The following is a 24,272-nucleotide window of genomic DNA, read 5'->3' on the forward strand; positions in this document are numbered from 1 at the left end:
CTACTAATAGGTGTAGCTCTATCATAATACCAGAATTTATTCATAGGTGTTCACAATCAGATGAGGATTACAAAATATATATATCCACTATTACATAATCCAAATAAATCTATCTGTGCTATTTATTCCATTTGTATTTATAGGGAATAAGTATAATGGAAATTTGGCACATATATTCTGTGTCAGAGGCTTTCATTCTGAGTCAGATTGACTTTCATTTGGCAAATACTGATATTTATCAGGCTTCTTCTATCATATCAGGTATCGTGCTTTGCACTAGAGAATAAAAATCGAAAGGGACTCTGTTCTTGACTGAAAGTAGTGCAGTCTAGTGGCAGGGACGCATAAGTTGTATGTCTATAATGACTATGTGTAATGTATATTACCATTTTAAACTCGGTAATTTAAAAAATGTGTGCAAGGTAGTATTTTTGTTTCTTTTTCAATATGAGAAGTTTAGCCTTCTAAAATAGCTACATCGTTAGAGGTTTGAAGTTGTAAATGTATTGTAATTTAATAAGGCTTTTAATGTTGTTTGAAAATTTCAAGTTTTCAAAAGTCACTATAATTTTGGAAAAGCAGACAGTTAAGGTACTTTAAAAGTATATAAAATAACCATTGCTGACACATGGAAAAGAAGACAACTTCTTTTACAACTTCTGCTTGAAATAATATGTACAGGATTTTCTTTCAAGAACCAAAATTCAGTCTTTATGATTCTGATTGCTAGTGAGATTGAATGTTTATTTGTAAATACACTGGATACTTAATGATTTTTATCATATATTTCCTGTTTATTTATTTTGACTTGTATTTAACTTTTATAGATTTCTGGGAAATTTAAATAGCTCATTGATACCAATATTATCTTTAAACGTTTTGCTTTTAATTTAGGGCATTTCGTGTCAACAATATAAGATTCTAAATATAAAATTAAAAATTTTCAGTATTTTCCTGAGTTTTTTGTTGGGACACCTTCATCAAAAGAGTGATTATAAAAAAGTAAACTCTTTTGGTTTTTCTACTCTTTTTATAAAGTTTTGTTTTTTGTATTTTGTTTTTCATCTGATATTTACTTTTCTACGTGACACATACAAGGATTTTAGCTTTTTCTTTCTTTTTTCAAATATTTTCTGATTATCCTAATGTCATCTTAAAAGTAGTTGACTTCTTACTACTGCTTTAAGATGGCATTTTTATCATATGTGTAATGCCCGTATTAAATATGACTTGATTATTATTTTCATTATGGTGTTTGCCAAGTGTAGGATGGGAGAGAACTTATTTGACATCTTTCCATGTGCAAATAACTGAATGGTTTGAGACGACAAACTTTAGGGTAACGTAAGTGGAATTAATGACTTCAGTGTAATTACTGAGATTATGACATGAATTATTTCCTTTATGAAGAATTAGGGCTCACTTTTTTAGTGCTGAATTGAATCCTGGAGTCTCTTGTGTTATCCTTTTTAACAACAGATTGAGTAATATGGAAAAAGAACATATTCTGTTCATAGTTCTTTCTAGTAACCCCAATACACACACAACAGCACATAGCCTCTCCTCTACATGACTGTGGATTTTCTAGGTAGAAATAAAACACTGTTAGGTACTCTAGTTGGCTATCTCCTGGATGATCAGAGCACTCCAGGCAGATTAGGGACATTATGCTTTCAATGGCATATTCTCCAACTAGTGCCTTTGCTTAGCCTCCATAAAAAAGGTGTACTTTATTGTTTGGTCTTTGGTTTTTGGGTTTTTTTGCGGTACGCGGGCCTCTCACTGCCGTGGCCTCTCCCGTCGCGGAGCACAGGCTCCGGACGAGCAGGCTCAGCGGCCATGGCTCACGGGCCGAGCCACTCCGCGGCACGTGGGATCCTCCCGGACCGGGGCACGAACCCGTGTCCCCTGCATCGGCAGGCGGACTCCCAACCACTGCGCCACCAGGGAAGCCCCAAAAGGTGTACTTTAGAGTGTATTTTAGAGTCATGAAGTAGACACCTTGTCAATGCCTTATTTTTTCCTTCTAGCTTTCCCTTAAACCCATACCCTCATTGTTCGTTATGTCTAAAGAATCCTAATTTTAGTGTTCTGTTCATATGGTCATAAATCTCACCATGAAAACATACCAATATGAAGACATTGCTGACTGAAAGCGTAAGTAATTGCAGCTCAGCGCCGGGAGGGGAACACGGAATGCTCCAGACCATCTTGCAAACACATGCAGAGTGCTCACTAGTGACTTTCCAAGGCACTTGTCACTTATGGTTACAGCTGCATTCAGGTCATCAGTAGTCCCTACATAGAGTCTGGGAGGTTGTGTAGTCTGGCTTCTTCCCAAGACTAAAATACTCTAAGTTTCTGACTTAGAAGCATTTAAGTTGAAAGTTGAACTGTTTCACTATTTTGAGAGGTTGGAAAATTCTAATTATGATGAAGCACTTCCTTATACAAAGAAAAATCTGTCTATGTATATCATTGGTCCTTGTTCAACGCTTTGGAGGAATAATAATGGTAATAGTAGCTAACATTTTTATAGTGTTTACAGTGTGCCAGGAACTATTTTAAGAGCTTAACATGTAGTGACTTAACTCTCACAACTCTATGAGGATTATACAATTATTGTATCAGTTTTATAGCTGAGAAATCTGGGGCATTACAGAGCAGTTAAGAATAAACTTATCCCACTTCCATAGTTCAGCACCCACATTTTCCCTTCTTGAGGCTGTATACCATTAGTCATTCTTCAAAGAACATGGTTTCCACACTCTTCATCCTTTTAATCATATTTTCTCAGGTGCCAGAGTTCTAAGAGTTTGGATACTCTTATTATAGTATTATTATAGTATTTATAACCCCCAGGATGAGGATTATAGACACATCCAGTGCCATAGCTACCAATCTTGTTGTGCACATTATGTTAATGTCAGTTCATCCTTAAAAACTGTAGTTTTTTTTGGAGGTTTCTTGGGTTTGTCATTAAATAAACTCCTGTTCTCCTTTTACATGAAATGTTGATATCTCTCCATTTCAAAATTTTTCATGATTTTCAGTCAAGTCTGAGATGTTACATGTATCTGTTTAAAATTTTCATTTGTTCCGCAACAAGAAGATAAATATTTATTGAAATTAACTATATGCAAGTCACAGTGTTTTGGCATCATTGGGGATAGGTACAAAAATGATTTTGAGGCAGAGTCTGCCCAGAAGGAGTACACACTGCAGTAAAGAAAATAAATCATAAACAGAAGATACATAGCTATAATATAGGGTAAAATGTGCTCATATTCATAATAAAATTACCATTTTATTTATGGCATGAAAAGAAGAAATACAGACCGAACGAAAATCAGAGAAGAATTTTGATGTAGCACCAATTTTGACATTAAAAAAATGAAGAGCCACTTCTGACTCTAGTTCCACAGGTAAGGAGCTTGGAAGTCGCCTCTCCATCCTAACAAGTAAAAAGCTGAACTGAGTGAGAAGTTAACAGCTCTTCTAGGATCTGTAACAGAAGTGAGGACACAAGGCCAACTGCTGTCCCCAAGGTTGGAGAGACAGGTGAACACAGGAAGTCACGGCTTACTGGAGCTAAGGCTCAGGAGCGGAAACCACCACAGAACCAGTGCCAGAAAAGGAAAATGTATTAATGTACTGACACTCAGTGTGCACAAGTCAGTGAGTTAGAAACTCTACAAGGACCCTGTCATTGGTGGGTGTGGGGAGATGGGGGACACAATTTTGTGAGATTCTCCCTCAGAAGCTCAATCAAGTTCTCACAGTAAATTAAAAAGATAAAATCCCCTTGTGCTTCCTGCATGGGAGGGGAAAAGTTATCATTTTGAAACACACCAGAGCACTCTGTTCTTAACAAGGTCTGCCCTCAGGAAAAAGTACTTAACCACAGCCTAAATGACCTGGTGGAGAGGAAATACCCAACTCCGGTCAGCTCTAGCCTTACATGTGATATAGAAGGGAAATACCCAACTCCAGCCCACTATAGCCATCCTGTTCCATCAAAGAGGGGAGAAAAAAAAATACTGAAAAAACACTTGTGTAGTTCCCAGTCCAGAAGGGAAAGCTCAGTAAAAGACTGAGATGTAATCATCAGAGTACAGAACACTTCCCACTCCCCTACATCTCACCACTACATTATGAAAAGCCCTATTTACAGCATTCCTTTTATCCCATATATCATGCCCAGCTATCAGGAAAAAATTACAGGGAATACCAAAAGTCAAAAAACACAATTTGAGGGCTTCCCTGGTGGCACAGTGGTTGAGAGTCCGCTTCCCTGGTGGCACAGTGGTTGAGAGTCCGCTGATGCAGGGGACACGGGTTCGTGCCCCGGTCCGGGAAGATCCCACATGCCACGGAGCGGCTGGGCCCGTGAGCCATGGCCGCTGAGCCCGCACGTCCGGAGCCTGTGCTCCGCAACGGGAGAGGCCACAACAGTGAGAGGCCCACATACCGCAAAATAAATAAATAAATAAATAAATAAATAATTAAAAAAAAAAAACCATCACCACCCCCGCCCCCCCCCCCCCCGCCAAAACCCACACAATTTGAAGAGACAGGCATCAGAAATAGACATGGAAGGGGTGTTGGAATTACCAGACTGGGAATTTAAAACAACCGTGATTAATATGCTAAGGTCTCTAAGGGACAAAATAGCATGCAAAAATAGATGGGCAATGTAACAAAGCGATGGAAATCCTAAGAAGGAACCAAAAGGAAATGCTATAGATAAAAAACATTGTGACAGAAATGGAGAATGCCTTTGATGGGCTTATTAGTAGGCTAGACACAACTGAAGAATCTCTGAGGAGGATGTCTCAATAGAAACCTCCAAAACTGAAAAGCAAATAGAACAAAAACTGAAAAAAAACAGAACAGAATATTCAGGGACTATGGGACAAATACAAACGTGTAACATAAATGTAATGTGAATACCAGAAGGAAGAGAAAGAGAGGAACAAACAGAAGAAATGTTTGAAACAATAATGACTGAGAATTTCCTCATATTGTCAGGCACCTACCCACAGGTTCAGAAAGCTTAGCAAACATGAGGCAGGAAAAAAATGAAAAAACCTACACTAGGCATATTATTTTCAAGCTACATAAAATCAAAGATTAAAAAAAATTGTGAAAGGAGACAGAGGAAAAAGCACCATACCTATAGAAGAACAAAGATAATACCTGACTTCTGTTTGGAAACCACGCAAGCAAGAGGAGAGTGGAGTGAAATATTTAGAGTGAGAGAAAAAACGCAACCACCCAGAATTCTGTATATGGTGAAATTATTCTTCAAAAGTAACAAAGAAATGGGTCATTTTCATTAATTTTGTCTGGTATGTGATAAATCCATTCACCTAGCAATGACAGCCTGTTTGGAAATAAAGTGTTCTCTTGACCTCATCTAATTTCTGCTTGTGGAATTTCTGTTGTGCATAACATGAAGTGAATGTATCTGTTCCTCAGGAATCACCTTTTCCTCTCTATACTTTGTGTTTATCTGACTTCTGGGAGAATTTTTAAAAATCTCTTTTATCTTATTGTGTTATTTTTCTACCTAAATCAATCTACCATACCAGTGCCACCATCATACTTTAAAGTGTGGTTATCATACTTTTCGACTTTATTAAAATTTTGCGTCATCAGAATGTTCCTTTTTTTTTTACGCGGGCCTCTCACCGTTGTGGTCTCTCCCATTGTGGAGCACAGGCTCCGGACGCGCAGGCTCAGCGGCCATGGCTCACGGGCCCAGCCGCTCCGCGGGCATGTGGGATCTTCCTGGACCGGGGCACGAACCCGTGTCCCCTGCATCAGCAGGCAGACTCTCAACCACTGGGCCACCAGGGAAGCCCAGAATGTTCCTTTTTCTCTACTGCCTGTTCCAGAAATAAATATGCAACAGTTCCAGAAATAAATATGCAACATTTCCTCAAATCTCATTGAGATTACAAATGAAGACATTTGTTTCAAGTCCTGATATTTTTCTCACTTAAATTTCTCATTTTCCATGTATGGTGAGTCTTTTCTTTGTAAATATTTAATGAGAGCACATTTTTCTAGTATTTGAACTTAAATAGATTCTGCTGATAGTGTGTGGGTTTCTGCTCAGATCTTCTTTGCATAGTTGAAGAAGGAAGGAGCTGTTCAGATAAGTTGCAGTTTTACTTTGCTTAACCGGAGATCTTGAGTCCTATGCAAAGAAGGAGTAGGAGTAGGGGAGATTGGGAGGAGGAGGGGGAAGTGAAAGCAAGATGTAGCTGTCACGGGGTTAATGTCAGTCTCTTAGCCTCATTTTGGGTTGGTTGTGGTACCTGACAGCGGGCTTGGAAAACCCTCCCTTCTCTAACTGGCATAGCTAATGCCACTAGGTCCAGCTGTGCAAGTACCTCGCCTTAACTGGCATGCTGTCTGTACCAACTATAAACTGAATGTGAATGCCTCGGTTACACCTCATCATAGGAATCTGGCATCTGGTGAATTATTTAGGCTAATGAAAGGCGGTCTGGACATCACCTTTTCTGCAGCTTCCTGCCATCCCAGTGTTCTCAACATTAGGAGCTGATGGTGTTGGAGTTCTGCTGAGGATGAAAGGGAATCTCTCCCCTAAGTTCTTATTTCCTAAACACACTTTTCCTTTCCATGAGGTAAATTGTGGGTTGGACATCTCCTCTCACTTGATTCAGTTTTCCCTACAAAACAGGGTATAAAAATTCCTTTAACTTTCTGACAGGAAGAAAACTTAGTTTCCAGCACAGGTATATATTTTGCTAAAGATTATCATATCCTTTTGCTCTTTTAAAGGAGATTCGAAAGGGAAGGGGAGGTAAATGTGTAAAGTTCAGAATATCATGTGAGTTGACTGTTCACAGTTTGTTTAAAAACAAAAATCAAATATGCAAAGAAATATATCAGCAATTTTTTATTTTAGTTATTTGATTGTTGGTAAAAATAATCTAATAGACCATTGTAGACATTTATACTCAGAATATATATGTTCTATTTAATTAACACCTGAGTGATCTGAAAACTATTATGTTCCATGAATGACAGAATACAGAACAGGAGCTAACCATTCCATATATAAATAATTACTTCAAAAATTATAACAATATCCCAGTTTTAGAGTGAGTGAGTCTTTAAATGTGTCTTTCTTGGGGACAGAATCATTCTTTTTTCACGAAAAATCATTATCAAAAATTGGTAATTTATAGTCTTGTCAAAATGAAAATGTTATTTATAGTTGCAGATTAGCTTATAGGAGAAGTTAAACGTAGTGTGATTTTCTGATCAAAAAAATAATTTTACTTTCCCTTGACATATGAATATTGAGTATTATTTGAATGTAATTGTAAAAAAACACTGAAATTATGTTCATTTTGAATTCTTTTGAATATACGTATTTGCAAAATAACAGTTGTTACATATGAAATAAATTGTAACTAGATTTAATAAAATAATGTGTAAGTTTACATTAAAATTACTTTAAAAAGTCCTTAATTAATTTTGCAATACAAATTGAAAATAAAGCAGAGACTGTAGTTCAAAGTAATTAATCATAGGAAGTTATGTTTAAATGTAAAAATTTCTATATCCTTTCTCCAAAATACACAATGGAACAGAAAATGTATAAAAGAAAATGTATAAAAACATTTATAAGTAAGTGATATTAAAAATAAACTCTTTAATTTGAAAAGTAAAATCATATATCTGGAGCTTTAGGCAACACAGTGTAATTCACATATGCTACAATAAGTCATTTACATTAAGAGAAAAATCCACCAGTTTTTCTTTTACATAGTCCCAATCGATATAGGGACTTCAGATTTTCTGAGGAGATGTCAATGAATGCATTACCACACTCCTGCTCTCTGTTCATTTCTAGTCATTTCAAAAAACATGAAGTCCTAGATAAAAACAAAATACGGAAATGGGTTTTCAGCAACAAAACAGAGATCAGCTCTCAGATGCATAAATGCTAAGGGATCTGATGAAACACAATAACGTATCTGCTAAACAAGAAAAATCAACTAATAGGTAGATCTGGGAAAGGTTGATAGCTTCAGCTTTCCATTTTAATGGCAATTAAGTCCTGTAATTCTATTCACTTATTGATACCTGTATGAACTTAATTAATCCTCTGGTAATTTTTCTAAATTTCACTTTTTTCATGCCTCTTAGAATGTTCCTCTTTCAATCTTTGTTCCTCAACTTTTTGTACTCCTTCTCTAGTAATATAACTTGTGTTGTGACTGGAGTTCCATGTACAATTTTTAGATTGTTTCTGGAGAATGACAGCCATCTTAGAGTTAGAATAACATCTTAGAATTTTTTGGCCCAGTTTTACGATTTCTCTTCCAAACTTGTCCACTGTGTTCCTCAGCTTGTCTTACTCCATCAATTTCTAACCGGACCCTCTCCCCTACAACTTCCGTCAGATCCTGTGGATTGTACCTCTCTCACATCTATCATTTTCCTTTTTCTCTTTACAAAGAAATAATTGAATCTTTATCACCATTCACTTGCAATTACACTATTACAATTTCACCTCTCTTCAATCCATTTGGTACACAGTCACCAGGATTTATCTTTCTAAAATTTGGGTTTATAACTCTTTTATTTATACATAGCTTAAAATTAACCAGTTAACTAAACGATTTTCAGTATCTTCCCAAGGTCTATAAGATTGGGAAGACTGCCCAATCTACCCCATATTCACTTCCTGATAACCGCACCACCACCACCCCAATCCCATTTCTCACCTATCCAAACACCCCAGACTACTCTCTCCACCCTGTACACACCGTATCTTTGGTTATGGTGTGTAAACCTTTGGTTAAACAGTTCCCCAAGTTAAGGTTAAAATTTTCTTCTCATGTGAAATAAACACTTACTGAAAACATAGTTTTTAGATAGAACTGTGGTTATATTTAAAAGTTTATATAGAAAATACTGAGCCTGTCCCAAAGTAGATAGAATAGTATAATAAAGTCCCAATGACCACTCACCCAGCTTGGTTCACCAGTTACTCCATCTGCTGTGTCCCTTTTCCCTCACCCCCATTATTTAAAAGCAAATCTGTGATACCATATCATTTTATACCGAAAATAATTCAGTATGTGCCCTTGAAGAAAATGGACTGTTTTTGTATAACCACAATAACATCATATATTTTTTAAAAACCTTAATAATTCATTAATATCAAATTGCCAATGTTCACATTTCCCTGAGTGTCTTGTAAATGTCTTTTTATATTGGTTTGTTTAAATCAGTTTCCAAACATGGTCTACAAACTACATTAAGCTGATGTTTCTCTCTTTTTATTTTATTTTCCTGATATTTATTTGTTGAAGTAACTGGATCCTTTTTCTGTATGTTCTTTTACTTTTTATTTTTTTTCTGATTGCATCCATATGCCAATATTTAAGGTATTAATCTAGTGACTCCAAACCTTGCTTGCTTTGGAATCATATGATAGCTCGAACAGCCTGAAGGCTTGGATCCACCTCAGGATTTGGTTTACTAGATCTGGGTACATAGTCTTGACACAGGGAGTGCGAAAGCTACCCAGGTGTTTCTACCGTGCAGCTAAGGTTGAAAACCACTGCTCTGTCCCAGGAGTCCTTGACATCGGCTGTATATGGAATCATCTGAGGAGCTACACAAACTTTTAATTCTGAGCTTCTGATTTAGTTAAGCTGGAATATGGCCTACTACTAAAAGCTCCCTAGGTAATTTAATGTGAAGACAAGTTCAAAGTCATTGCTGTATCTCATATATTTCCTCTTAATTGGTAGTTCTGTCTAAGGCTTGATTGAATGTAGATTCTTACTACAATTTGTATTTCTGTATTAGATGGTTTCATTTAATAATGAATCAGGCAGAAATCTCTTTGTTTCACTGAGACTTATTCCATTTAAACACACTGGAAGATTCAGACTCTTTTCCAAATCACCAATTTTTTTTTTTTTTTTTTTTACTAAAACCAGAGCCTCTCCTTAATATATAAGATCCTCTTGTTACAATGTGAAACTGCATAGACCCTCCAGAGAGAAGCTAGTCATTTGTGAACCCAGAGTAGCAGAAGAAAATGGAATTTCAAAGCTAAAATTAAATAGCACCACTTTCAATAAAACCTACAAATTTAAGGCCATTTAAAAATGTAAAATGTACCAAATTATTTCAGAATGATCCTAGAGAAACCATCTATACCCCAGATTAGCAAGAATAAACTTACAATGAGGAAACATGCGCCGAGCATCACAGCTTTCATTTTCACATCAAGGTCTAAAGGGAACTGGATGCCAAAGTTATCGACATCTGTAAATAACTCTCTCACAAGGCCAGTCCACTGCTTGGAAATCTTGCCAACCACATATCTATCGTCAAGAGATTTAATCTAATTTTAAAAAAAGACAAAGAATTCTAGAAAACTAATAATAAAGCTGCTTTCCAAGTAGGAGTAAAATAAAACAAATATTATATTAAAATTATATGCCATTCATAACTATGAACATTGTATCACTCATTACATGCATGTAGATTCCTATATCCATTTATAGATTCATTTAAAAAAAACTGTTTCTTTGGTACAGAGAACTAATATGAAAGTAGTTTAGCTGAAATATTTAACATTTTCTATTCTCCATTAAGACATACAGTAATAAGTTAGTTGAATTGAGCCAAAATAAAATTTAAGCAGGAAATATTTCTTTGATGAAATTTCTAGAAGCCATCAGGAAGGTAGTAAGTGAAACTCCTATCTGACTTCTGCTTTAACACAAGCACAGAGAGTTGATATAGGCAGTTTTGAAGGTGATGGGAGGCCCCATTATCACCCACTGTCAGTAGGAAAACATGAAATGCCAAGAGCCTGGTAAAAAGGACTGGCAGTTTTGAGTGAAGGTAAGTAACCAATAGTAACTTGATGAGATGCCTCAGGTCAAAGGCTGGGGTACGACTCGACAACAGGAGGAGGATGAACAACAAAAGAGGAAATGTGTATGGAACAAAAAAAGCTCCAAAGTAAAGTTCTTCTAATTTTACAGTTCTGCCTGAGGAAAGCTCAGGGCCACGATAAAGAGTTGAACAGCTTATAGCCAGAGAAATGCACCCCGCCAAGTGGGCATGTGGAGGCTGAATGTAGTCCACACTTGCCAGGGTATATATAGGCAGAGTTGTGTCAAACCAGTAAGAGAAGTGTCCTTTTCAAATAGGCACAAGGTACCACACGTGCTGGCAACAACCTCTGAAGACCTAGCTTAGGTTGGGACAGCTACATAAATGTGGGCAAATTAGAAACAGTTGACTCATTTTATTTGGATGTGGGTGGTTAAGTTCTTTAAAAACTTGAAACCTCTAATATGAAAAAAACTGTGATAGCATGGATTACTGTTCATCAAATAGTCATTTCAGTCCCCTCCCTCTGTAAGCCCAGTATACTTTCCTGCACATTGAAATTAGGCTTGGCCTTGTGCCTTGTTTGACCAGTGGAGTGTTAGTGGATGTGACACCAGCAGAGACCTTAAACATGGCTGAGTGGTTTTGCCTTGGTCTTGCTCTCCAGTGATCAGCCACTAGAAAGCATGATCCAGGCAGCTGCTGTTGCTGAAGCTCCAGGATGAACATACCTGGAGCAGACCTGAGACCAACTGGCAGCCTAAATCAGAGCCATCTGTCTGAGCCTAGGTATATCATTTGACCTTCAGACCCATAAGCATGTTTTCTTAAGCCACTGAGCTTTAAGGATTATTTGTTACGCTCCTGTGGCAAAACAAACTAACACAAATTCCCTATTGCAGACCTTCATGTTTTATCTGCTCATAGCTGTCATGTAAGGATTTGAAGCTAGTAATAAAACCTTATATTTTATTTTTTAATTCAATTATTTTTAATTTTTGAAAAAAAATTTTAACAAAATATACAAAAGATAATCAGCCATCATAATCCTACTACTACACTTACCAGATATTAACACTTCCCCATTTTGATTAGTATAGCAAGAAATTTTAAAATTCACCAAAAATTTATGTAAGAGGTAGACATATAATGTTTTAAAGGAAAGGAACAGAAAAGTGAATAAGGATCTACACCTGAAAAGTCAACAGGACTAGATAATTTTTAGCTAAATTCTAGAAAATATTTTAAAAACAGAAAATCTACATAATAAAATGATTGCAACTTCTGGAAGTAATAAACTGGTATTATATTACTATTAAATTTATAAACCTATAAATTTAATACAAATAATTGATAAAGGTATTCTAAAAAGAAATCTATAGGTTCATCTCACAACATAAATATAAATACAAAAATCCAAATAGTACATTAGCACACAGAGCCCAGTATAAAAAATACTATAATAAAGTATAAAAAATACTAAAAAAATCATATAATTCAAAAATATGAGTGTATCCATACGTCCTGAAAAGGTATTTTATTTACTTACTAATTAAGCATTTATATAACATTTAGTATATGCTAGGCATATAAATGCTTTACAAGTCTTAGGTAATTTTTTCCTCATGATTTCTCTATAGGATATATAGTATTATTACACACAATTTTCATATGAATAAACCAAAGCAAAGAGAGGTGAGTCACTTGTCCAAGTTCACACAAATAAGAAGTCATGGAAATGGATTTCAAACACAGGTGTTCTTCTCCAGAGTCTGTATTCATGACTGTTATGATGCTCTGCTGTTTAGAAAGTTAAGTATCAATTCTTAATAAAAATCTAGGTCAGGGTCAGCAGGCAAGGGTCAATGAGCCAAATTTAGTCTGCACCCTGTTTTTGTAAGTTTTATTCGGACACAGTTACACCCAATATTTGTGTATTGTGTATGACTACTTTCATGCTAAAATGGCAGACCTGAGTAGTTGTAACAATGACCATATGGCCCAAAACTCTAAAATGTTTTCTATCTCTTCCTTTACCAAAAAAAAAAAAAAAAAAAAGTATGTTGATTCTTGCTCTAGGTAAAAGAGGAATAGAAAAATACTATGAAAAATAGCCAGTATCTTTCTAAATCATGAAACATTTGCTGCTATTTCAATTGAAATCATCAACTTAGTAGGTATACACAAAATTGGCAAATATTATTCAGTTTTGCTGTAAGAAGTAGGCTGGAAAAGAAAATAAGTTAATTGGCAAATTAGAAGAGCTTCCATGATTTCATTTGCTATATGATTTTATACCTAGATAAACCAAGTAAATATAGCAAAAATGCCTTCCAAATTAAATACTAGAATATAGTCACAAGGCTGAATAAGAGGTAAACAAAAATAAATAGCTTTTTTCAATATTAACAATAAGTACCTACAAATAGAAATATTCCTGATTAGTAGTGATAATGCCTATAAATTACTTACAAAAATTTAAAAAAAGAGATAGAAGTTCTATATGGTCTTATGAAGAGTATAAAATTAGATATAAATGAATTAAAATATATTACACTTTTGGGATGAGACATGTTTAGCATCATAAATATATTAGTTTTAAAAAAATCATAGACAATACAATACTAATTGGATTCTAACTTCTGAAAAATTTAATGAAATGATCTTAAGGTTCACATGAAAGGAAACATCTGACAATAGCAAGAAAATATGATAAAATAGAATGATTAGTGACTGTGTGGCTATGACTAAATACAGGATCCATCACTGTTACCATAATTGAATTATAAGGCACCACTGTAAGAAAAGTGGTAACAATGCAATAGAAGAATGAATCTAGAAATTGCTTGTGGAAATTTAATGTATGTCATTTCAGCTTAGCAAGAAATGAAAAGTTTACTTAATAAATTGTGATGACACAGTTGTCCAGCCAACTGAGATATATTTATAAAACAAAGTACAAAAGGGGTAGATTTGTGGAAAATATTTGCAGATCAGAGGACAGAAATACAGATGCAGGGTCAATGTCTTCAACACACAAACTACATTTATGAACTGACAAGAAAAAAACAACCCAATAGAAAATACAGGCAACCGATATTAAAAGATAATTCAAAGAGCAAATACAAGTAGCTAGTAAACTTAGAGAAATGTTCATAATCCCTAATGGTCAGAGAATTACGTATTAGAAATAATCTTCCCCACTCCCATTTGATGATTTTAGATTTCCTATTTTAGTTTGCAGTTTGCAGTTTATCTAAGCTGTATCTGGGTGTTATTTCTTTTTCTTACCAGAACTCCTTGCAATTTCTGAATCTGAGAACCAATGGCATCAAGTCTGCAAGATTCTTAGCTATGTATCTCTTTGAATATTATATCAAAACATTCTGTCTCCTCTTTTTATTTAACTCCTCTTTGGCATATGCAGTAGTTTATTCTAGCTTCCATGTCCCTTCAAGTTTATATCTTTTGCCCACCAACCTCCTCTTTATATTCCTAATATGGGTGATCCAGTTCACTAACTCTCTCTTTACCTGTGTCTAATCTGTAGCTCATCCTTTCAAATGAGGTTTTATCAATGACTGTTCCTCATTTCTGGAGGTTCTATTTGGCTTGTTTTTATATCCTCCTGGCCTTTATTATTTGTTTCATCCTCCCCTTATGACCCTTTTTGTTTCTTTGTTAGGCTCTTTAATGTCTATTTAGGTATTTTTTGTATGACTGATAACAGACTGTTCTATTATATGCGGTTTGGTTTTGGTAGATTAGTTCCTAGAACAGTATGTTAATTTTTGAATCTGCTCATGTGGAGATAGGTTTGTTCTGTAGGGATAGAGGGTGACTTTGGTGATCAATCTCCATCTAGTATGTTTTTGCATTCAGTTCTCCCATGTGTATCACCACTCAAGATCAGTTTCCATGTCTTAAGATTCATGAATCATACTGGTGTTATAAATTTTGTTTTTGTTTTTTTTTGGCAGTACGTGGGCCTCTCACTGCTGTGGCCTCTCCTGCTGCGGAGCACAGGCTCCGGACGTGCAGGCCCAGTGGCCATGGCTCACGGGCCCAGCCGCTCCGTGGCACGCGGGATCCTCCCAGACCGGGGCACGAACCTGTGTCCTCTGCATCGGCAGGCGGACTCTCAACCACTGCGCCACCAGGGAAGCCCCATACTGGTGTTATAAATTCAGACCTCAAAATCATAGAGGGGGCTAGATTGGGATATCAGTTTCATGTAGGCATATTTTTTTCCTACTCCTAATAGCCCTGGAATAAGACAGATTCCCTCATTATCTCTAAGGGTTACAAAGTCTACTTGTCAAAGTTCTACTCACCCGTGGGATAATCTCATGGCTTCAACTACCATCCGTATGCCAGAAACTCTTAACATTTTCCCTTACACACCTAAAAACCAACATGACTCAAAAACAAATCATTAGCTTCCCACAAATCAACTGTTTCTCCTTCAGGATTCTTACCCTGGTCAATGGCATCATCATTCAGCTTCTTAAACATCAGACATCAGACCAATAAGACTTTAGAATCATGTCTAAATTTTCTTTCTTCCTCCACTGACATCAAATCTATGAATGTACCCAGTGTACCACTGGGTACACTTATAAATGCCTCTGAATTATTTTTTCCTTTAGAATGACTCTTCTCCATGTTCCATAATGGTCCCTCATACTGATAATTCCTGCTTTCAAAATTTCTATTATCTAGTATATAGAAAGTGATTCAAGGTACTATTTTCTCAATTCCCTCAAAGATGTTATCTAGTTAGCACCATTCTAGATGCACAGGAGAGAAGTTAATTCATTGCCTATAATAGATGCTTTAAGGTATCCACTGAGAAGGGTTGCTGAATGATTTCCAACTTTCTTATCATTAAATATAAGAGTTTCACACTCCAGTATGACTTACTTCACCAGTATTTTTACTTATTTTACATAGATAAAGCATATGTCAGCAAAACTTCCATTAATATTCCCTGAAACAACAATTACCTTTCAATCCTCTGGATCTTTTATGGGAATGATAACCCCTACATAGAGAACTATTATTATACACAAACCTATAAAATCTTCAAACATACATAGTTTATATCCCCCGTCACACTATGCATTCTTTGTAAGAGTCTTTATAAAGTCTCTAATTACATCATATGTACTTTTCTTAGAATTGCCTGTCTACACTGAAGTCAATGAGAGGACTGATCCATCTTTATATAACAGAGGAATTAAAAATCATATGACTAGCAGAGCCAGGCAGATAATATAAAAGAATGAAGCTGGATAGTGGAAAACCTTGTCAAGTCAGGAGCAGTGGCAGAGTTCCCACTTATTTATCATAAGGGGGCAGTCCTGCTCAGTTTTAGATTTTTGTCCCTTCTGTGAAAATTGTCCAGGTTACCAGATTTTATGCTTATACAAGAGAATCATGGTATCAAGATTAAGTTTTATAATCTCTCAGCTTTTAAGCATTTGCTACTAAATAATTTGGGCCATAAGTCTGGGCCCCATTTGTTGAAAAACTGCTGTGATGCAATTCCTCCAGGTAGTAAATACACAGATATATTGTGATTTCTAATGAATGAATTTAATACAAAGATAAAGGAGAGATCATAGAGAAGCATGATTGGGTAGTACATCATATATTTGTTAAAATTCTCTTTGCATAATTGGGCTTTTTGTAGGAACTCAAAGATGTCGGAGATTTTGAAGAGGGCCTAGAGCACTGGCAGCCTGTGTTTCATGCTAAGGAGGAACCATATGCTTTGGCAATCAGACTTTGATGACAAGGTTAATGTTCCACTTAAAATGGATAACATACAGTACTTCTATACAAAAACCACCAATGTTAGATGCTTTGTTTATATTTATTTGACTACAGATCTCTGCTTCTCTTTTTTCCATTTAGCACAATCAACACTGATGCTTAATCAGAGCAATAACCATCTCTCTGACCAAAGATAAATATGAAGGACGCTGAGACCCTCTTGAGATATCAGGACACACATATTCATTTACTATATTTGTAACATCCTCCCAGCTTATGTTATTCTTATACTAGGAAAGCAAAACCCATAAATGTTATCACACCTCTTACCTCAAAATCAACATCTGCACAACAGCTGCAGACAATACATGGACCAGTAAGTCTTAGTACATCCTCTCTCCTCTCATTTTGAAGTGTAAACTTTGGCAGGCATGGGTGCCAGGTCTGAGTAACATAACCTACTGGTACACCAGGAGGAGCTTGGATTTCTATCTACAAAAGCAAAAGAATATATAAACTGTAATCATAACAATGTCTAATAAGAACTCTCATTTACTGAATACTTTCTAAGTGTCAGACACTGTTCTAAGCACCACTTAACTCACTCCACATCCTTACCAAGTTGGTACTATTATCCCTGTTTATACAGGAAGTAACTGAGGAACAGAGAGGTTAATTAACTTGTATCAGATTCCCCAGCTGCAAAGTGGAAGAGATGAGACACAAACTCGGGGAGGCTGCATGTACTGTCTCCATTCTGAAGCACTGCTCTACTGGTCTTGTATATTTTAAAATTTCCATACTTACAAAAAATGTCTGTATTATTAATAGCTATTTCCTCAAATTCCTTTAAAAACAGTGGTTTAAGTATATGGACAGAGCCCTGATCACTGGGGCAGTTTTCAAATATGATTGGCAATAGTGCTAGCATGGAAAGAAAATGGGGCCTGGAATCTTGGCTCTGAACATTAGCTGGGTGACCTTGACAGCATCTCAACATGTTTATCTGTAACTGAGGACTTCCTAGATCTCTTTATTAAGACCAATTGTATAATGTATGCTAATGTGCTCTATAAATTATAGAGCATATTCCATCACACTCAGTTTTCCCTCAGCTATTCCAATGAATATTATTACATCTAAACTAACTGACATGGAAAACAAAATAAATCAGTATCAACAACTTCAGTTATCCTTTCAAAATAAGAGCAGTATTAGACATCAAATCTCTATGTGCTTGTATCTTTGTGTGCCCTGCTCTCACAGCTACCCATGTGGATGACTGAGTGACCCAGGCAGCTCTGGTCTCAGGCCAGTGGAGATACAAGCAAAGGCCAACTTCCTATAAACACTCTGTGCCCTGGAGTCTCCCCTGAGATCCATGTTCTTTATCAGAGGGCTGTCAAGTACTATGAAAGAGACACCTGGTCATTATGGAGCTGAAGGTGTTCACAATTGTTTTTTTCAAATGGAGAACTGAAAAACACAGGAGTTGAGATTTCTCAGAGGGGGTCTCTCCTAGGTTTGCTCCTTGTAGGTTGGCTAAAATAATGAGATGAACTGAACATATGTGTTCTTTTCCTCACTCTTCTGTCCACTTGCCTCTGGGATGGCATTCGACGATATTCTCTATTGGGCCCTCCTCTGGCTTTGGCCAGGCCCTCACGGTCATTTCAGGTAAGGGACTTGACCAAGGTGACCTACGTTCTCAGCTCCCCCTGAAGATCAAGAAGTCTGGTCTCTGAGATCCCTGATCTCACCCCCAGGGGGCACACTGCTCAGGGACATGGGGCTAACTGCTCACTCTTTTCCACCTGCCTTCCTTCCTACCATTTACCCTCAAGCATAAACCAATAGCTGGTGGACCACTTTTCCTTTAAATCTCATGTGATTATATAAATTCACCAATAAGGTGAAAATTCTTGCAGAACTACTTTGCAAAGTATTTGTAAAAATTACCCTGGTCATTGCTCACTGACCTCCTGCAGGCAGCAGGGAAAACAACAGCTGGTACACCTTAGTGGTCTCTCCAGAGTTATGACTTCTCGGCCCGTATTATCAAGAATCCTCATTGTAAAAGGCCTAGAAGGCCCACAGCAATTTCGGGTACAGCAATCAGTGTCCTCTGCTGCAAAGTAAATTCTCTGTCCAAGGCTGTTCTTAATTTCATACTTGTTACAAGTTTCAAAACCTGTTAAGACTAAAAACATAAAAGAGGGATTCACTATGACTATTGTGTTAAGAGAATAATCAATCTATCCTAAGATACTACAATATCTAGTTATACCATTTTAAGATGATACTTCATATAATACAGGAGGAAGAAAAGAAAAGTTGTTTAGAGATGATCTAAACAGAGAAAAAAAGGCAAAGGGAATGGATGAGAGGGTATTAAAGTACAAAGAAATTAGGAATTCCTGTATGAGACATGAAAGAGAAAACAACTCGTATCTTCCTAATTCCATAGACCCATGTCAGAAAGGGAGACTTTGCTGTGAAGGATGGTGCAGTGCTGCCGATGGCGACAGTCCTTTTAAGTGAATGCAGAAAATGTCTACTTGTTCATGTATTCAGCTATGGAGGGGAATATAGGATGATTGCTATGTTTATGCACCGTATAGTATTATATTAAGTAAATTGGCTTGAGATTTAGTTTTATAAACCACAGTCATGGCTTCTCTTTCTGCACTGTGTGAGGAAGGTGTGAGAGGGCTTTCTCTCAATGCACACATGTGAAGAGGGAGAGAGTGAAAATGCAAGGTGAGGTAGAACGTCACCCTGGGCCCAGGGCACCCTTGTTTAGCTCAGCAGTGGTTGTTCAGAAGTGGGAAATGGGTATTAGACAAGGGGAAAGGTGCTTGGCAACCAAGGCTGCAAGTCGGAGGATATCTAGACCACTGGCATCCTAAATGAACTCTGCACCTTAGCAGGGGCTAATCTCTTCATGGGGAAACCGAGATGTGCTGACATCTGACACCCACGTGGTATCTTACCAAAGGGCTTCCCACATTGAACCACACTTTGGAAACCTCTCCTTGCTTAAAGCCAGGAGGGAGCAATTCATGGTGCCACTTGTCCATAGCCCTGATTAACGTGGGTCATAGGGTATTAGAAGCCCCCAACATAATGAGCAATTAAAAGAAACATAGAGACAAAAATCACTCTCTCATATTGGTGTAGATGGACTTTTAGTCAGATAGAGATGTTCTTCACAAATTTTATCACCAGGACCTCCCTTAAGTATCTCTGCTCTGACTCAGACAGGCCCTGACCCTGCCTTTAATAGAACCACACTTTACCTCAATATCGGCCAGTCAAATATTTCATGTGAAAAAATTAAACTGATTCATGAAATGGGATCTATTACCTAACTGTTTCATTAAGTGACTTAATCTGAAAATTCTTCAGCTTGTTTATCTGTGTAATGAGATCAGTGGGCTTACACAATCTAAGCTTCCTTCTAGTTACTTAAAAAATGAAAACAAATAAAACAAGAGAATTCTATGGTTATGTCTTTATTGCCTATTAAGTTTTGAATTGGGAAATGTATAAGTGCCTGTCATAGTCTCAGGTGCTAAAAATGAACTGAGTAATCTTTATTTCTTTATACTGCTCATAATGTTAAAATATAAACTTTCAGTTGGAGACAAAAAGAAAAGAAAATTAGACATCCTTCTTTAAAAAACTGAAGAATTTATAACTACTAAATTTGAAATTTATATTTCATGATTAATACATACATATTTCCAAATATATACATAAAACTTATAAATCTTAAAACTATAAATGGAGTGCTATATAATGTATAGTGTCTGTTTTTTTGTTTTTTATAATATCAAGAATAAATCCCCTAAAATGAATCATTAAAAAAGTTAAGAATATAAATTATCATACTATGAAGAGTTCCTTTCCAGAGAAAATGTAATACAAACAAACTAATAAAAATGAGAACATTCTAACTATCTAAGTGTACATTACAAGTAATTTAAGTGTAATAAGCAACAATTATATATTCTAACCAAATATCCACCATATTTCTACAGTAGTACAGTTCACATTATAATTTCTATCAGTGGAAAAGAACTTTGCAAAGATGTGAAGAAAGAGTTAATAGATATATTCTAAAATCTATTAGAGTTTTTTTTTTTTTTTTTTTTTTTTTTTTTTTTTATGCGTTACGCGGGCCTCTCACTGTTGTGGCCTCTCCCGCTGCGGAGGACAGGCTCCGGACGCGCAGGCTCAGCGGCCATGGCTCACGGGCCCAGCCGCTCCGCGGCATGTGGGATCCCCCCAGACCGGGGCACGAACCCGTGTCCCCTGCATCGGCAGGCGGACTCTCAACCACTGCGCCACCAGGGAAGCCCTCTATTAGAGTTTTCACTGACCTCTTTATACCTATAAGGAAGATACTGTAGTGCATGAATCTACCCAGATTCCCTTTCCCCCGGCAGCAGTCCTGAAACATCTAGTGGCTCCTTAAGTTTACTTTGCACCTGACGAGCGCTGGACCTAAGGAAACAGCTGTAGGAGTCAGGCCCCGTTCATAGGAGCACCAGTGGCATTCTAGGAAGTCAGGCCTCTTGGCCGGCTGGTCAACACCCTCCAGTGCAGTGTCCCTGTGCCCAAGGTGATAATCCACAGCCCGTGGAAAAAAGGGTTTTATAGGGTTCCTCTGAACTCCCAAGAGAAACTGGGCAGTAATGCAATTTTTCAAAACATCCCCATCCATCCAAATTCAGAGTTCACTTGCTTTGGAAATATATTTACTAAGGTAACTGAACTATTGCATGTGGCTCTGTGACAACTGCAAGGACATCACAAACTGGGGAAAAAAACGGTTGAAGGGACAGAGGTTAGGCAAAGTGATAGAATCACTGAAATGATTTCTAGAGAGAAGGGGGAACAACAGTAAGTTTTGACTGGTTTCCTTCTAAGGTAGGGTCTGTATCATGAGGAGAGATGTCCAGCATAATAGTATTTTACCACTTGGCTCCTAATTCAAGAAATGAGCTGCTGATAATCCTTATCAAGTCATTATCACGAAGAGAGACATTTGTAAATAACCAGTTTTAATATCCAGCATCACTGAAGGTGTTATACCTGTGGTTGGTGATATGCCTTTATCTGCATAAATGTCCTCTCTTCCTAGAAATATGATAAATACAATGAATACATACCTTCCAGAAGTTCAATTTGCTGATGAATCAATAGTTGATCTATCTATTATAATAAAAAAAATTAAGCTGTAACCATATGTTATTAAGCCAAACAAATTAACATTAGTGTTCTTATATTTTAGAAGAATGTATGTAATCAATTATCAACATTTATCCATATTTAATAATTGTTTATATTACTTCTAGATATAAAATTAAAGTTAATATGTTCCTTCCAGAAGGGCCTAAGAAATATTAAGACCTTTTCATCCATTTAAAGAGCTTTTTTCTACAAATCTAAACATTTTTTCTTTCTTTTGATATCATCATTTATAGTAGGTGATAACTTCCCCAAATATTTTGTAAGGGCCTAATTTAAAAAAAAATCTGCTTAGGGTATTTCTTAGAGAACTTAGGAGCTACCAAAATTCTTCTTTTTTTTAAACATCTTTATTGGAGTATAATTGCTTTACAATGGTGTGTTAGTTTCTGCTATATAACAAAGTGAAGCAGCCATATGTATACATATATCCCCATATCTGCTCCCTCTCGCGTCTCCCTCCCACCCTCCCTATCCCACCCCTCTAGGTAGACACAAAGCACCGAGATGATTTCCCTGTGCTATGCAGCTGCTTCCCACTAGCTAGCTATTTTACATTTGGTAGTGTGTATATGTCAATGCCACTCTCTCACTTAACCTTCCCACTCCCCGTGTCCTCAAGTCCATTCTCTACGTCTGCGTCTTTATCCTGTCCTTCTCCTAGGTTCGTCAGAACCATATTTTCTTTTTTTAGATTCCATATATATATGTTAGCATACGGTATTTGTTTTTCTCTTTCTGACTTACTTCACTCTGTATGACAGACTATAGGTCCATCCACCTCACTACAAATAACTCAATTTTGTTTCTTTTCATGGCTGAGTAATATTCCATTGTATGTATGTGTCACATCTTCTTTATCCATTCATCTGTTGATGGACACTTAGGTTGCTTTCAAATCCTGGTTATTGTAAATAGTGCTGCAATGAACATTGTGGTACATGACTCTTTTCGAATTATGGTTTTCTCAGGGTATATGCCCAGTAGTGGGACTGCTGGGTTGTATGGTAGTTCTATTTGTAGTTTTTTAAGGAACCTCCATACTGTTCTCCATAGTGGCTGGACCAATTTACATTCCCACCAACAGAGCAAAATTCTTATATTATAGGCTGCCCAAGTGCATTGTGGTAAATTAAATTAGTGCAGAGAGTGCAAGAGAGACAATTCATTTACTGAAAACTAACCTACCAGATTTCTAATGGCAGACAAATACTAAATCTCACATTGATGCATTGAATTACCTGAGTCAAATATTCCAATCCGGGTGGACAGTTTAATGGAGGTGATGGTGCTGGCATCCATGGTACCCCTGCAGGTGCGCCTGGCTGACTAGTCACTGGTTGGTATGGGACAGGAAAGCCGACTGGGCCAGCACCTGAATAGCCAGCTGGCGGGACTGGATAGCCAGCCTGGGTGCCAGGATAGCCAGTATATCCTGGAGGTCCTGAAATATGAACATGTGAAATTATTTGTAACTGCAGAGAAAAATGCAAACTTCAACTCTTTTAGGATCACCCCAGCTATCTACAAACTACAATTTCTACTTAGAAATCCTGTTTCTAAAAGCTTAAGGTTTGTGTTTTTCCTCTCTCAGTGAATTTTCAATGAAATACCTGTGGTTTCAGGTCCACTCCTATTCTGAGGGTTTTAGGCTGTGTTTAGAGTTGCCCCACAGCCTTATCCTTATCATTCAAAACTCAGGTGAAAATATGCTTGAAATCTAATAAAGTGAAAGAAAGTCAGCAACGATCTAGAGTCGGGTACATAAAAATTCTGGAATGGCTTCCAGGAAAAGAGGGATGGCATTGAGTAGAAAGCCCAGAATAAAGGCTTTGAGTCAGCATTTCTAGGACCAAACCACCTTGTAAAAAATGATAATTCTAGAATTCCAACATGTGACATTTCTTATCTGTATAGAACTGATAGTGGTTTTGTCCCTTCATGGCATATTTGGCAAGGTCTGGAGCCCCTTCTGGCTGTCATAATTGAAGGGAAGGGGATACTGGCATCTGGTGGGTAGAAGCCAGGGATGCTGCTAAATATCCTACAAGGACCAGAGCAGTGCCTTGAAAAAAAAAAAAGAACTATCCATCCTGAAATACTGTAGTATCTTTGTTGAGAAACCCTAGTATAGTGGTAAGGGTATGTCATTCCTTCCAGTACTGCCCAGATACTCCTCTGGGTTAACAATTTGCCTGAAGTTTTAACCCATGGTGTATCCCATTCCTAAAACCCTCCACGTGAAAAAAAAAAAAAAGTTATGATATTAGGTTACAAATGTAAATTTCACAGTTTGGCACCCTAAGCTCTCTGGAAAATACAGTTTG

General features: G+C 36.9%; 1 protein-coding gene across 4 annotated transcripts in view; it reads right to left on the bottom strand.

Annotated features, from left to right (window-relative positions):
• Positions 1–6,919: 6,919 nt before the first annotated feature.
• Positions 6,920–24,272, bottom strand: part of PLSCR1 (phospholipid scramblase 1) — a 31,117-nt gene continuing 13,764 nt past the window's right edge. For 2 of the 4 annotated variants that reach the window (XM_032629674.1, XM_032629673.1), the window contains exons 4-9: positions 23,187–23,389; positions 21,867–21,909; positions 18,669–18,889; positions 17,020–17,181; positions 10,250–10,411; positions 6,920–7,919 (exon numbers count right to left, since the gene is read on the bottom strand). In XM_032629674.1, the coding sequence (XP_032485565.1) occupies positions 7,866–7,919; positions 10,250–10,411; positions 17,020–17,181; positions 18,669–18,889; positions 21,867–21,909; positions 23,187–23,389 (845 nt within the window). In that variant the 3' untranslated portion in view covers positions 6,920–7,865. The remainder of the gene's footprint in view (positions 7,920–10,249; positions 10,412–17,019; positions 17,182–18,668; positions 18,890–21,866; positions 21,910–23,186; positions 23,390–24,272) is intronic. The other 2 variants (XR_004349577.1, XM_032629675.1) reach the window with 2 other exon arrangements.

The sequence above is a fragment of the Phocoena sinus genome, chromosome 4 (assembly GCF_008692025.1).
Source record: "Phocoena sinus isolate mPhoSin1 chromosome 4, mPhoSin1.pri, whole genome shotgun sequence".
Classification (NCBI taxonomy): domain Eukaryota; kingdom Metazoa; phylum Chordata; class Mammalia; order Artiodactyla; family Phocoenidae; genus Phocoena; species Phocoena sinus.